This window comes from Panthera onca, chromosome F1 (genome assembly GCF_046562875.1).
Source record: "Panthera onca isolate mPanOnc1 chromosome F1, mPanOnc1 haplotype 2, whole genome shotgun sequence".
NCBI classification, from domain to species: domain Eukaryota; kingdom Metazoa; phylum Chordata; class Mammalia; order Carnivora; family Felidae; genus Panthera; species Panthera onca.
Window position 1 is genome coordinate 18,716,166 of NC_138355.1, and position 12,500 is coordinate 18,728,665.

At 40.5% G+C, this 12,500-nt stretch overlaps 1 protein-coding gene across 3 annotated transcripts in view; it reads left to right on the plus strand.

Annotated features, from left to right (window-relative positions):
• The first annotated feature begins 38 nt into the window (after positions 1-38).
• The window catches only part of DARS2 (aspartyl-tRNA synthetase 2, mitochondrial), a 31,715-nt gene continuing 19,253 nt past the window's right edge, over positions 39-12,500 (plus strand). For 2 of the 3 annotated variants that reach the window (XM_060643549.3, XM_060643550.2), the window contains exons 1-9: positions 39-936; positions 1,602-1,701; positions 3,393-3,459; positions 5,914-6,015; positions 6,412-6,507; positions 8,524-8,647; positions 9,317-9,363; positions 11,309-11,415; positions 12,209-12,278. In XM_060643549.3, the coding sequence (XP_060499532.1) occupies positions 813-936; positions 1,602-1,701; positions 3,393-3,459; positions 5,914-6,015; positions 6,412-6,507; positions 8,524-8,647; positions 9,317-9,363; positions 11,309-11,415; positions 12,209-12,278 (837 nt within the window). In that variant the 5' untranslated portion in view covers positions 39-812. The remainder of the gene's footprint in view (positions 937-1,601; positions 1,702-3,392; positions 3,460-5,913; positions 6,016-6,411; positions 6,508-8,523; positions 8,648-9,316; positions 9,364-11,308; positions 11,416-12,208; positions 12,279-12,500) is intronic. The other variant, XM_060643551.3, reaches the window with a different exon arrangement.

The window sequence follows — 12,500 nt, forward strand, 5'->3', positions numbered from 1 at the left end:
ACGCCGGAAGCCTCCCTGGTGTCGATTACCCGTTAGTGAAGCAACTACGGTCGTCATTTTAACTGAGGTCGAGCGACTAACCCTTATCCGTCAACTTGGCTAATCGCGCGAAGTTAAGTCTTCAGCGTTTTTCTATCTACGCGAAGCTTTCCTTCAAATTTCCGCCCATAGTAAACATGGCGGCGGCAACTCTGCTCTGATTGGTTGAACTTGGGTGCTCGCGGAGCCGAATGAGAAGCGCTAGGCTCCCAGCAGTGATCTGGGTGTGGGTTCGGGCCCTGAGAAGGTTTTGTGTTTGGGGTTTGCTCGCCCTCCCTTTTTTTGAAGACCGGAGGCCGACCGCCAGGTGTGAGCGATTTGAAACCTGAGGCTGAGTTCCTTTCTGTTTTCCGTTCTGCCTGCGGGAACCTTTGGGGAAGCGTGGAAGGAAAGGAAGGGCGTGCGCTTGGTGACCGGCCCCTTCCTCTGCATGGTCGCGGAGTCCCGCCCTGCCGTGCTGTGTGGAATGGTTTTCGGCTCTTCTGGCCGCAGTTTGGTTTGTTAGAAGTGGAAACTGATGCATTGAGGGTGGAAAAAAGGTCTTTCCCCTATCCGCTCTCCAAGGACGCTAAAGAACTTGCAGATTTGTCTAGTTTCTAGACACGTGTACTGGAATGTTCAGCGGAAAATGGCTTAAATGTTGGAGAAGAGAGCAGGAACTCCTAGCATTTTAAGGGATTTGTGTATATTTCCTAAACTGACTTTTGACCACCATCCAACACCGGCAACTTGGGATTCGTAAGCGTCTCTCGCCATCCTGCTGCGGTTCCAACATGTTCTCCTGTTGGTTAAGTCGGCTGTGCAGGGGTTTATCCACACCCACCGGAAGGGTCACCCACCTGATCCAGGGCTCTCTCTCCAGAAGACTGATGCTCAGTTCACAGAGGAGAATTCCAGGTTGAAAGCAGTGAAGAGCTCTGTCCTCTAAACAGTACTTCCTGTTCTCTACGGCCGGAGTGCTCTTACTCCGTTTTCCTGTAGACTTAACTGGATATCCTTATGTGTAGAGACAGATCACTCACTCCTTCCTGTCTTATAATGTAGATTTTCCCCTGGAGTTAAAAACAAAACAAACAAAGCAGAAAAGTAACCACATGAATTCTGCTTTTAGCTGATGGTACTAATAAAAAGGATTCTTAAAAAATTCTTTAATATTTGAGAATATCTTGAATAGTGTTTTCTAGTGTACAAGTGACTGGTGTCACTCTAGATTCATACTAAAGCCATTTACCGTACCATCAAACTAATGTAATTCCTAAGGTCCGATTTGGGGAAAATGTGCACTATTAAGAATAGGGTTAATTTTAGGTCTTAACACAAATGCTATCTGATCAAATTTAGATTTCCTAAGACAGGGCAAAATTTACATGAAGACCATTAATTCACTTGGCTTTTGACACAGTTGCAGGTAAATCGAATAGTGATTGAATCAAATTACAGACTTCCAACTTACTTTGTAAGTTTAATTCATTGACATGAAATACCTAAAATGAAATAATTTAGGAGTCTTTAATGTTAAGCAATTCACAAATGATCTATTTTTAATCTTTTCTGCTTTAAAGAATTGAGTAGCTTTGTTGCTCGGACCAACACGTGCGGAGAATTGCGTTCTTCTCACTTAGGCCAGGAAGTCACCTTGTGTGGATGGATTCAGTACCGAAGGTAAACTGGCTTAAGAATGCCTGGTGGTTGTTTCCCGCCCCCCCCCCCCCCCCCCGGTCAGTTCCAAACTTTTATTAATTTTCAACCAGTCAGAACAGTACAAACTTTGTAGCCCCTGCAGGATTCTCACAATTCATTCAGTTTCAGGGTTGTTTTGAAAGACCCAAATAGAGTCACTGGCATGACATCTGTTGAAGGGTATAATAACGAAGCATGTTCCACTGGACTGAATGTCCCTTGGCTTACTAAAGTTGAAGAGTTCCTAGGACCAGTAATTGGGAATGGGCCAGCTGGTAAGCTTCATTACCATGAAAAAAGCTTATTTTATTCCAAATTTAGGTAGAGAAAAACCCTAAAAGGATAAACAGTGATTCCTTAAGATTAAAGCCCATTTTGTTGTTCATCTCTGTATTCCAGCATGTACCTGAATAGTACATTAATTCACAATGAAGAGTTCCAAAATACATAGATTGTGTGGACTTCCTTAAGAATGTGTTCCAAATGGATGGATATTTGACCCATACATTTGGTGACTTTATCTCCTGAGCTCAAAATCTGAGGAGGCTTTCCGTACCTCCACCTGGTACTAAGGGCAGTATGAGAAATGTAGGTTGAATGCTAAAATGTTGGAATTTGAGGGATCTTTTGATGGTTTGTAGAAGTATTAAATTAGTAGTTGGACCTCCTCTAGAAATTGTATCTTTTATTTTAAGAGAAGAGTTTAGAAGCACCTGGGTGGCTCAGTTGGTTAAGTGTCCAACTCTCAATTTTGGTGCAGGTCATCGTCTCATGGTTCATGAGATCAGGACCCATATTGGACTCTGCTGATAGCACAGAGACTGCTTGGGTTCTTTCTCCCTCTCCCTCGGCCTCTCTCTCTCTCTTTCAAAATAAATAAATAGACATTAAATTCTTTAAAAAAAAGAGAGAGAGAAAAGAGTTTATACTGCTATATTTCAAAAATGACCAAGTAGATATTTCCAATATCCTAAAATATGTTCTTTGGATTTTAATATGTGGAAAGTTCCCAACTTTAGTAAAATTTTCTTATAAAGACTTAAGCCAGTGAAAATTAAAAATTTGCCTTTTGGGACACCTGGGCGTCTCAGGTGGTTAAGCGTCTGACTTTTGATTTCAGCTTAGGTCATGATCTCACAGTTGGTGAGTTCAAGCCCCACATCAGGTTCTTCTCTGACCGTGCAGAGCATGCTTGGGATTCTCTCTCTGCCCCTCCCCTGCTTGTGCACTCTCTCTCTGTCTCTCTCTCAAAATAAATAGATAGATAGATAGATAGATAGATAGATAGATATGCAAGCCATCTGGATGGCATTAGTAAGCAGTATATATAGCAGCTAAAAATTGAAATTGAAAATGAAAATTCTGGGGTGCCTGGCTAGCTCAAGTAGGCAGAGTGTGTGACTCTTGATCTCAGGGTTGTGAGTTCAAGTCCTGCCTTTAGCTTGGAATTTACTTGAAAGAAAAAAAAGAAAAGAAAATGAAAAGTCGTTTTTTTTTCCATTAATTAGCTACATAGATAATTGCATGAATGTAGCTAATGAAAGCACATAATTATGTATTATAAAAACATGGAAAATTGCATGGGGTTTTTTTGTTTGTCTAATTTGTTTTGCCTGCTTACATTTTGGGTGCAGAGATTTTATCTTAACATGTTCATTTTCTTCATTGATCAGGCAGAACATCTTCCTGGTGCTAAGAGATTTCCATGGGCTTGTTCAAGTTGTCATTCCCCAGGATGAGGTAATAGTAGGTTTCCTACTGTTGTCTGAAAGCCTCTTTGATGCTGTGGTAGAATAAGCTAAGTATGTTGGAGGTTTTAAATTCAGAAGTTTATTGTTAATGAAACTAAAAACTATCGTAAGCAACACTAAGACAAATGACCAACTGGGAAAAAATATGTGCAACTCATATCACAAAGGGCTAATTTCTCTAAAGGGCTACTTCAAAACAAACAAACAAAAAGACCAGTGAACCAGTAGAAATATGAACCCAGCATATGAAAATAAAATTTATGTAAAAGAAAACGTAAGTGGCTTAATAGGCATATGAAAATATGTTCAACCTCACTCATAGGTACAAAATTGTGAATTAAAACTACACAGAATTGGGGCGCCTGGGTGGCTCAGTCGGTTAGGCGTCTGACTTTGGCTCAGGTCATGATCTCGCGGTCTATGAGTTCGAGCCCCGCTTCGGGCTCTGTGCTGACAGCTCAGAGCCTGGAGCCTGTTTCAGATTCTGTGTCTCCCTCTCTGTCTGCCCCTCCCCTGCTCATGCTCTGTCTCTGTCTCAAAAATAAATAAAAACATTAAAAAAATAAAAATTAAAAAAAAAACTACACAGAATTGTCATTAAAACTGGATGGATAGCACACTGTGTTTGGGAAAACAAGTACTCATACATTCTTGTGGGGGAATACAAATTGGCACTAAGTCTACAGAGGGCAGTTTGGCAATATCAAATTAGTAAGTGTTTCAAAACATTCGTTTCATTTCCAGTTAGTTATCTTACCCCTAACCTTACACAAATGCAAATGACATAAATACAAGGTTCTTCATTACAGGAATTTTTTGTTTTTAACTTTTTAATGTTTATTTTTGAGACAGAGAGAGACAGAGCGTGAGGAGGGGAGGGGCAGAGAGAGAGGAAGACGCAGAATCCGAAGCAGGATCCAGGCTCCGAGCTGTCAGCACAGAGCCCGATGCGGGGCTCAAACCCACGAACCACGAGATCATGACCTGAGCCAAAGTCAGAGGCATAACTCACTCGAGCCACCCAGGCACCCTGTTTACAGGAATTTTTTTAATGTTTATTTATTTATTTTTGAGAGAGAGAGAGAGAGAGTGTGTGTATGCATGAGCAGGGGAAGGATAGAGAGAGAGGAAGAGAGAGAATCCAAAGCAGACTCCAAGCTGTTAGCGCAGAGCCCATTGTGGGGCTGGAACTCATGAACTGTGAGATCGTGATCTGAGCCAAAATCAGGAGTTGAACATTTAACCGACTGAGCCAACCAGACACCCCAGGATTTTTTTAATAGAAAAAAATGGGGGAAAACCTTGATGCCCCCCTAAGAAGAGACTCCTATAAGAAGTGACGTACATCGCTATAGCCGTAGAAAAAAGATGAAAGAAACTCTTTATGTGTTGATCTGGAAAAAAATCCAAAATATATTGTCAAGTGAAAAAAACAGGATACAGAAGAGCACGTAGAGTCCTATTACCTGCATAAAAAGGGGTGTGTATGTGTGTTTGTTATGAAGTGTTCCTTCATATGAAACAATATGTAAGTTTCTGGTAACATTGGGTACCTCTGGGGAGTGGGACTTTTACTGTATATTTATTCATACCCTTTGAATTTTGAATTTTGAGCCGTGTGAAGGTACTACCTGCTCAAAAAATAATTACCATTAAAATTAGATGAACTAAAAATGCCCGTGTCAGGGGCTCCTGGGTGATTCAGTCCATTGAGCATCTAACTCTTGATTTCAGCTGAGGTCATGATCTCACGGTTCATAAGTTCCAGCCCCACATCAGGCTCTGCACTGCCAGTGCACAGCCTGCATGGGATTCTTTTTCTGTGTCCTCTCTCTCTGCCCCTCCCTTGCTCACATGCACTCGCTCATTCTCTCTCGTTCTCAAAATAAACAAACATTAAAAAAAAAAATAGCTCATGTGATACTTGTTGGGCAATATTGGTTTCTCTTGTAATGTTTACAAATGCTTGTATACCTAAGAAACATACGATTTATTCAGCTCTTAGTCTTTGAAGTAAGTGAAGAGCAATGAATTATCTTTCAAGAATGAGGATCCAGAGCATAGCTAACCCAGGAGAATTCCTTTCATTTGTACTCCATTATTGCTATTGGATTTAACTGCCCCCAAGACTAACTCTGGAGACAGTTGCCTTAAAAGTATGTAGGAATTGTTTACATCCATCATTCTCCTCATTTTCCTTTAAGGAAAAAATTTTTAAACTCTTACCTAATAGTTTTACTGGCTGTGTTCTATGGAGTCAAAATGGGGATGTCATTTACCAAAGTCTTTAATAAAGTCATTAAGGGCAGCCCCAGGATTTATGGCAGTATTTAAGGACAGTAGTTAAGCCGTGAGTATTTCTATTTCCATAAATCATAGACTACTGTAGTTACTACGTATTCCTTTAAGTTCATGTGTTCGGTTTTCCTCTCTTATTCTATAGTCTGCTGCTTCTGTGAAGAAGATTTTATGTGAAGCCCCAATGGAGTCTGTGGTGCAAGTATCCGGGACGGTAATTTCCCGACCTCCAGGACAAGAGAATCCAGTGAGTAGTTTAGAAACCGTGTATAAATTTGACCTGTATATATTTGCACTGTCTGCACATTCAGCGAGAGACTGAGCACCTGCTAGACATCAGGCACAAAAAGCTCTGCAAGTTCTACGAATGATCCTACAGATTCCAAATCTTCACCACAAACACACACCTGTGCAGATGGTCATGTTAAGACATCTGTTAATGAGCACATCGACCACAGACATGCATAAGAATGTCAAAATCTGGCACATACATTTATGCTTTGGATTATGTGCTCTAAGCACCTACACAGTTTACATATGTAAATGTAAATAAGTGCATGTGTCTTACAGATGTTCACTGTGTACATGTCCTGATGAGTGATTTTTTAAACATAGGTCTCTTCTGTCTGTCTCTCTCTTTAAGAAAATGCCAACAGGTGAGATTGAAATCAAAGTTAAATCAGCTCAACTTCTGAATGCCTGCAAGAAGCTGCCCTTCGAAATTAAGGACTTCGTGAAGGTGCCATCCTTTGTTATTAAAAAATAATAGAGTATCTAGAAAATGTTGATAACCAGTAAAGTGTTTTCAGAGTTTTTAAAAGAAAAAGTTTAAAACACAAAATCAAGTGTTTTATTGTAGATGTGTTGTGAAGTGTTCTTTTTCTTTATAATCTTTTTTTTTAAGTTTATCTATGTATTTTGAGAGAGAGAGAGAGAGAGAGAGAGAGCATGCAAACAGAGGAGAGAGAGAGAGAGAGAGAGAGAGAGCATGCAAACAGAGAAAGTATCCCCAGCTCCACTAACAGCACAGAGCCTGATGCCGGACTCAATCCCACAAACAGTGAGATCATGACCTGGGCGGAAATCTAGAGTCAGACGCTTAGCCGACTGAGCCACCCTAGGTGCCCCTGAAGTTTTCTCTTCTATTCCTCTGTGAACTGTTCTGAAATAGCAACAATGCATTAAGCTGTTGCAGTTCCTTAACACCCATGCTGCTTTTTCAGACAGCTTGAAACATGGTTCTACCTTTAAGACTTGAGCTGTTATTTTCAAGTTTTTTATTGCTTCTGTTTTACATTTTGAAGGAAAATTTGTGTCAAGCTTGGAAATAGTCAGATGGCATGGGGGGATCCTGCATTTTTAAGTTTAAGCCTCTAACAGTGATAAAACATTTCCTTGACTTCCCAAGCATATAAATCTGATTATTGCAATTTAGGATGTTCTTTGCCAAAGTTTGAGGGGCTGTTGGAGCTAAATAGCTCTGGGGAGTACACCCAGATAATCTGGAGCTTTGTCACAATTATTTACAGTTCTAGATGTATATACATCTAATTTGTAAACTGATCTATGAAAAGGTTTTTAAATTGATTGCATAGTCAGTGTTACATTTAAGTTCTCAAAACTTAATCTTTTAAGTAGAAAAAGCAGTGTAATTACAGGGTTGATCTTTCTGTGGGGGAGGAAAAAGGAAATCCAGTTTTTCCCCCAGCTAAGCTTTCAGAATGAAGTGACAGTTCTTCTATTATCAAAGAAATAAGCTATTTGAGGAAAAAGGACTTAAAAAAAGTTGTCAGCACAGAGAAAGATGCAGAGATTTACAGACTTGAAAATAAGCAGACCTTCTCACCAGTTCCGATGCATTGAGCCATGGAGATTGTGTCCCCTTGCATTTCTTCTACCTGTAGTCCAACTCAGGTGATAATGTCATAGCTGTTTGCACTCTGCTGTGTATTTAAAAAAAAATTTTTTTTAATGTTTATTTATTTTTGAGACAGAGAGACACACAGCATGAGCAGGGAAGGGGCAGAGAGAGAGGGAGACACAGAATGTGAAGCAGGCTCCAGGCTCTGAGCTGTCAGTACAGAGCCCGACGTGGGGCTCGAACTCACGAACTGTGAGATCATGACCTGAGCCGAAGTCGGAAGCTTAACCGACTGAGCCACCCAGGCGCCCCTGCTGTATATTTTTAAAAAATCTTTTAAGTCTTCAAATATTTTTGTCAAGACTCAACTGTGGGCTTAAATGAATGGATAAATGTTTAGTGAGAGTAGGCAAATTGCAATCAGTAAAAGGTAACAATAATAATAGTAAAAAAAAATAATGTAAAATCTATGCTAGTAACAAACTTAGCAGCTGTCAGAATTAAGAATGGTGTTCTAGAGGCACCTGAATGGCTCGGCGGTTGAGCATCCGACTCTTGATTTCAGCTCAGGTCATGGTCCCAGGGTCCCAAGGACACAAGGTTGTGGGATTGAGTCCCAAGTTGGGCTCCACACTAAGTGCAGAGCCTGCTTAAGATTCTCTGTCCCTCTCCCTCTCCTCTCTCTCTCTCTAGCCCTCTACCCCTGCTCATTATCTCTCTCTCTAAAATAAAGGAAATGAAATATAAATAAATAAAAAAGAATGGTGTTGTATTTATTCACAAATGGTGGAAACTAAAGATAAAACTGAAGTTTTTGAAAAGTCAAGCTCTGCATTAAATATCTTTTTAGTATTCAAAAAATGTTTGAACATAAAACTCTTTAAATTTGTATAGAAAACAGAGGCTCTTCGTTTGCAGTACCGCTACTTAGACTTGCGCAGTTTCCAAATGCAGTACAACCTGCGACTGAGATCCCGGATGGTCATGAAAATGCGGGAATATCTCTGTAATCTACATGGTAAGGGACACCTCGATGAGCTTTTCAGCATGTCTTCTGTTTTCGTCAGCAGTTTTATCGTGTCCTCTCTTTAGCATCATTGGGTCTCAAGTTGCCAGAGGTCTGGAATTCATTTAATGTGTAAAGCAGTTTTTGAAGAAAGGTTTATTTCCAAGTGTTGTGTCTTAGAGCATAATTTAGCTCTCTATTAGGTCACAAATACAGCCGTTTAAAGGTGATGTCTTGAAGGTGGGACAGCCCTTTGGCTGTTATCTCTAAGTTTTCTTAATTCTTTATCATGCTTATACTAATTTGTTAAGAGCTCAGAAATGTCCTGTGAATTAAACTAGACTCTTCATTCAGTCCTGGGTTTTTTTTCCTACTATGTTTACATTATTTTTACTATACTAGCAGAACATTTAGAAAACCAAAACAGTTCAGTAGACAAGAATCCATCAAATAGTTAGAATTATTTCATGACAAAAGTGTCACTTCATGAACCAAATAGGGTTTTATGAAAATCTTCAGCTTCCTTTTTGGATGTGTGGAAATCAGTATTCAGTAGGCATGGTAACTTATTTCAGTCAAAATTCCTAATTAAAATGTAGCCTCAGATTTGTTGAATTGAATCGTAGACAACATATTTGACAAATTCCTATGTGTTAAATTCTGATGCTTCTCTCTTTTTAGGGTTTGTGGATATAGAAACACCAACATTGTTTAAGAGGACTCCAGGGGTATGTATATTCCTTAAATCAGCCTACTAACAATATCCTACTAGTTATGAAATTGGACCACTTTGTTTTTATATTCACTTGGCTATATTTTTTCCATATATTTTACTGCCTCAAGATGGTCATATTAACTAGGTTTGGGTGTTGTTTTTTTAATTTTTTTTTATGTTTATTTATTTTTAAGAGAGAGAGAGAGACAGAGCACAAACAGGGGAGGGGCAGAGAGAGGGAGACACGGAATCTGAAGCAGGCTCCAGGTTCTGAGCTGTCAGCACAAAGCGCGACTCAGGGCTTGAACTCATGAGCCATGAGATCATGACCTGAGCTGAAGTCGCATGCTTAACCGTCTTCCACCTAGGTGCCCCTAGGTTTTGTTAAGAATTGAGAAAGTTGGGGGCCCCTGGGTGGCTCAGTTGGTTAAGCGTTTGACTGTTAGGTTTCAGCTCAGGTCATGATTTCAAGGTCATGAGATTGAGCCCTGGCTCTGTGCTGAGTGTGGAGCCTGCTTTGGATTTTCTCTCTCTCTGCCCCTCCCCTACTTGTGCTCTCTCTGTCTCTCTCTCCCTCCCTCCGTTCTCTCTCTCTCTCTCTCTCAAATAAATAAGCATTTCTTTAAAATTAATAATAATGAATTGTTTCCTTAAAAATAAACCCCTTGTTCATTAAGAACTGACATTTTTTTTTTAACATTTATTTTTTGAGAGAGAGAGCATGAGCGGGGGAGGTGCAGAGAGAGAGAGAGAGAGAGAGAGAGAGTCACAGAATCTGAAGCAGGCTCCAGGCTCCGAGCTGTCAGCACAGAGCCCAACGTGGGGCTTGAACTCACGAACCATAAGATCATGACCTGAGCAGAAGTCAGACGCTTTACTGACTGAGCCACCCAGGCGACCCAAGAATTAAAATTTCTAAACATTGGTATTTACTCTATTTATACAGTCTATGGACTTATAAAACTGTAGTTTAATTTTAAAAAGCAGTCAGTGGGGTGCCTGGGTGGCTCAGTCAGTTGAGGGTCTAACTCTTGATTTTGGCCCAGGTCATGATCCCAGGGTCATGAGATTGAGCCCCACATTGGGCCCCACGCTGAACGAGGAGCCTGCTTGACATTCTGTCTCTCTCTGTCTCTCTGTCCCTCGACCCCACTTGCACTCTCACTCTCTCTAAAATAAAAACATTTGAGGGGCACCTGGGTGGCTCAGTCGGTTAAGTGTCTGGCTTCAGCTCATGTCATGATCTCATGGATTGTGAGTTCGAGCCCCACGAAGGGCTCTGTGCTGACAGAGCCTGGAGCCTGCTTCAGATTCTGTGTCTCCCTCTCGTTTCCCCTCCCCAACTTGAGCTCTCTCTCTCTCTCTCTCTCTTTCTCTCTCTCAAAAATAAATAAACATTTAAAAACTTTAAAAATAAAAGAATTTTTTTTAAAAAAGCAGTTAGCAATTATTGGAAAGGAATTGCACAAAATTCTTTAAGCTAGTAACAGAATTCGAAAATCATTTCAACAAGCATACATTTATTACCTACTATGTGCAAACATAGTTTAAAGCCTACTATGTGCAAGCCTTTTGGGGGACTAAAGGATAAGCAAGAAATGATCTGTCATTGATCTTTAGTTAATTTCTTTTTTTTTTTAATTTTTTTTTCTTTTAATGTTTGTTTATTTCTGAGACAGAGAGAGACAGAGCATGAGTGGGGGAGGGGCAGAGAGAGAGGGAGACACAGAATCAGAAGCAAGTTCCAGGCTCTAAGCTGTCAGCGCAGAGCCCGACGCGGGGCTCGAACTCACAAACCGTGAGATCATGACCTGAGCCGAAGTCAGTTGCCTAACTGACGCCCGCCCTCCTAGGCTCCCCGATCTTTAATTTCAGTGATGAGCTGAAGTATTAACTTCCACCAGGCCTTAGGTTTGATTTTGTTAACAATATTTCTGCTCTCCTTCTCTCATTAAAAGGGTGCAAAAGAGTTTGTAATACCATCCAGGGAACCTGGAAAGTTTTATTGTCTCCCTCAGAGTCCTCAACAGTTTAAGCAGCTTCTGATGGTTGGTGGTTTAGACAGGTGAGCTCTATTGCTAGTAGTTCGTTGTCAGAAAAAGAAAGGGGAGGGAGGTGGAGAGGAGAAAAGGGAACACAAAATATCTGATCTCTTAAAAGAAGTTAGGAAATGTGTGAGCATTTGGAAAATACTTGTAAAATACCCTAAACATTATAGTCGTTATTGAGTAAAGATTTTTTGGGTGGCCACCATATGCAAAGCTCTATGCTAGTAGATGTGCAGGGAATTAGAAACCAAAAAGAATAGGTTTCACTCTCCAGGAGTTAATGAATGTAGTAAGACAGAGTAATAAATAAAACCAACTGTGATAGAACCCAAAAATAAGTTTGTTAAGGGTTGCAAACCTGGTATAAAGAGGTTTGAAATGATATTGTTTTGGGAAATAGGAAAAAAATCTTTGTGGGCGAGGCCTTCTGGGATAATGCAGGGTCTCAGCAGATGAAGATGAGAATGGGAACGGCCTGGCACAAGCCATGGAGCGACAAGTGTTTCACTTTGGCCAAAGCAAAGCAAAGCAAAGAGCGTGTGTAAAGCACTATAGACTGCCTTGCATGCCAGTCTAATATATGAATATCAGAAGGTGCCCTTGTATATTTTTAAGACAACGTATAGTTTCTTGTGGGTCTGCTGTATATCTGCTTAGATTAGAGCATCATAAAGAATTTTTAAATTTCTTATGTTCCTCCAGGTACCATTATTAATTTATTTCATAGACTGCACTGCCATGAACTTTTGGGGAAAAGTATGTGTATCTTCCTAGAATCATGCCTCAAATCGTGCTATTTTTCAATTGTAGGTATTTTCAGGTTGCCCGATGTTATCGAGATGAAGGTTCGAGACCAGACCGACAGCCCGAGTTTACTCAGGTACTAAGTTATGTTCACTTTTGTCTCTCACTTACTCAGCCTTGCTATGGCCACGCATTTCAAGACCGGGCCGTAATTTCATACACAGGCTATACCTTGTTCTATTGCACTCCCCTCTCGCATGCTTCACGGACATCGCCTCGTTTACAGGTTGAGGGTTGTGGCAGCCCCATGTGGAGCAAGTATCCGCACAGATTTTCCAATGGCATTTGTTCACTTTGA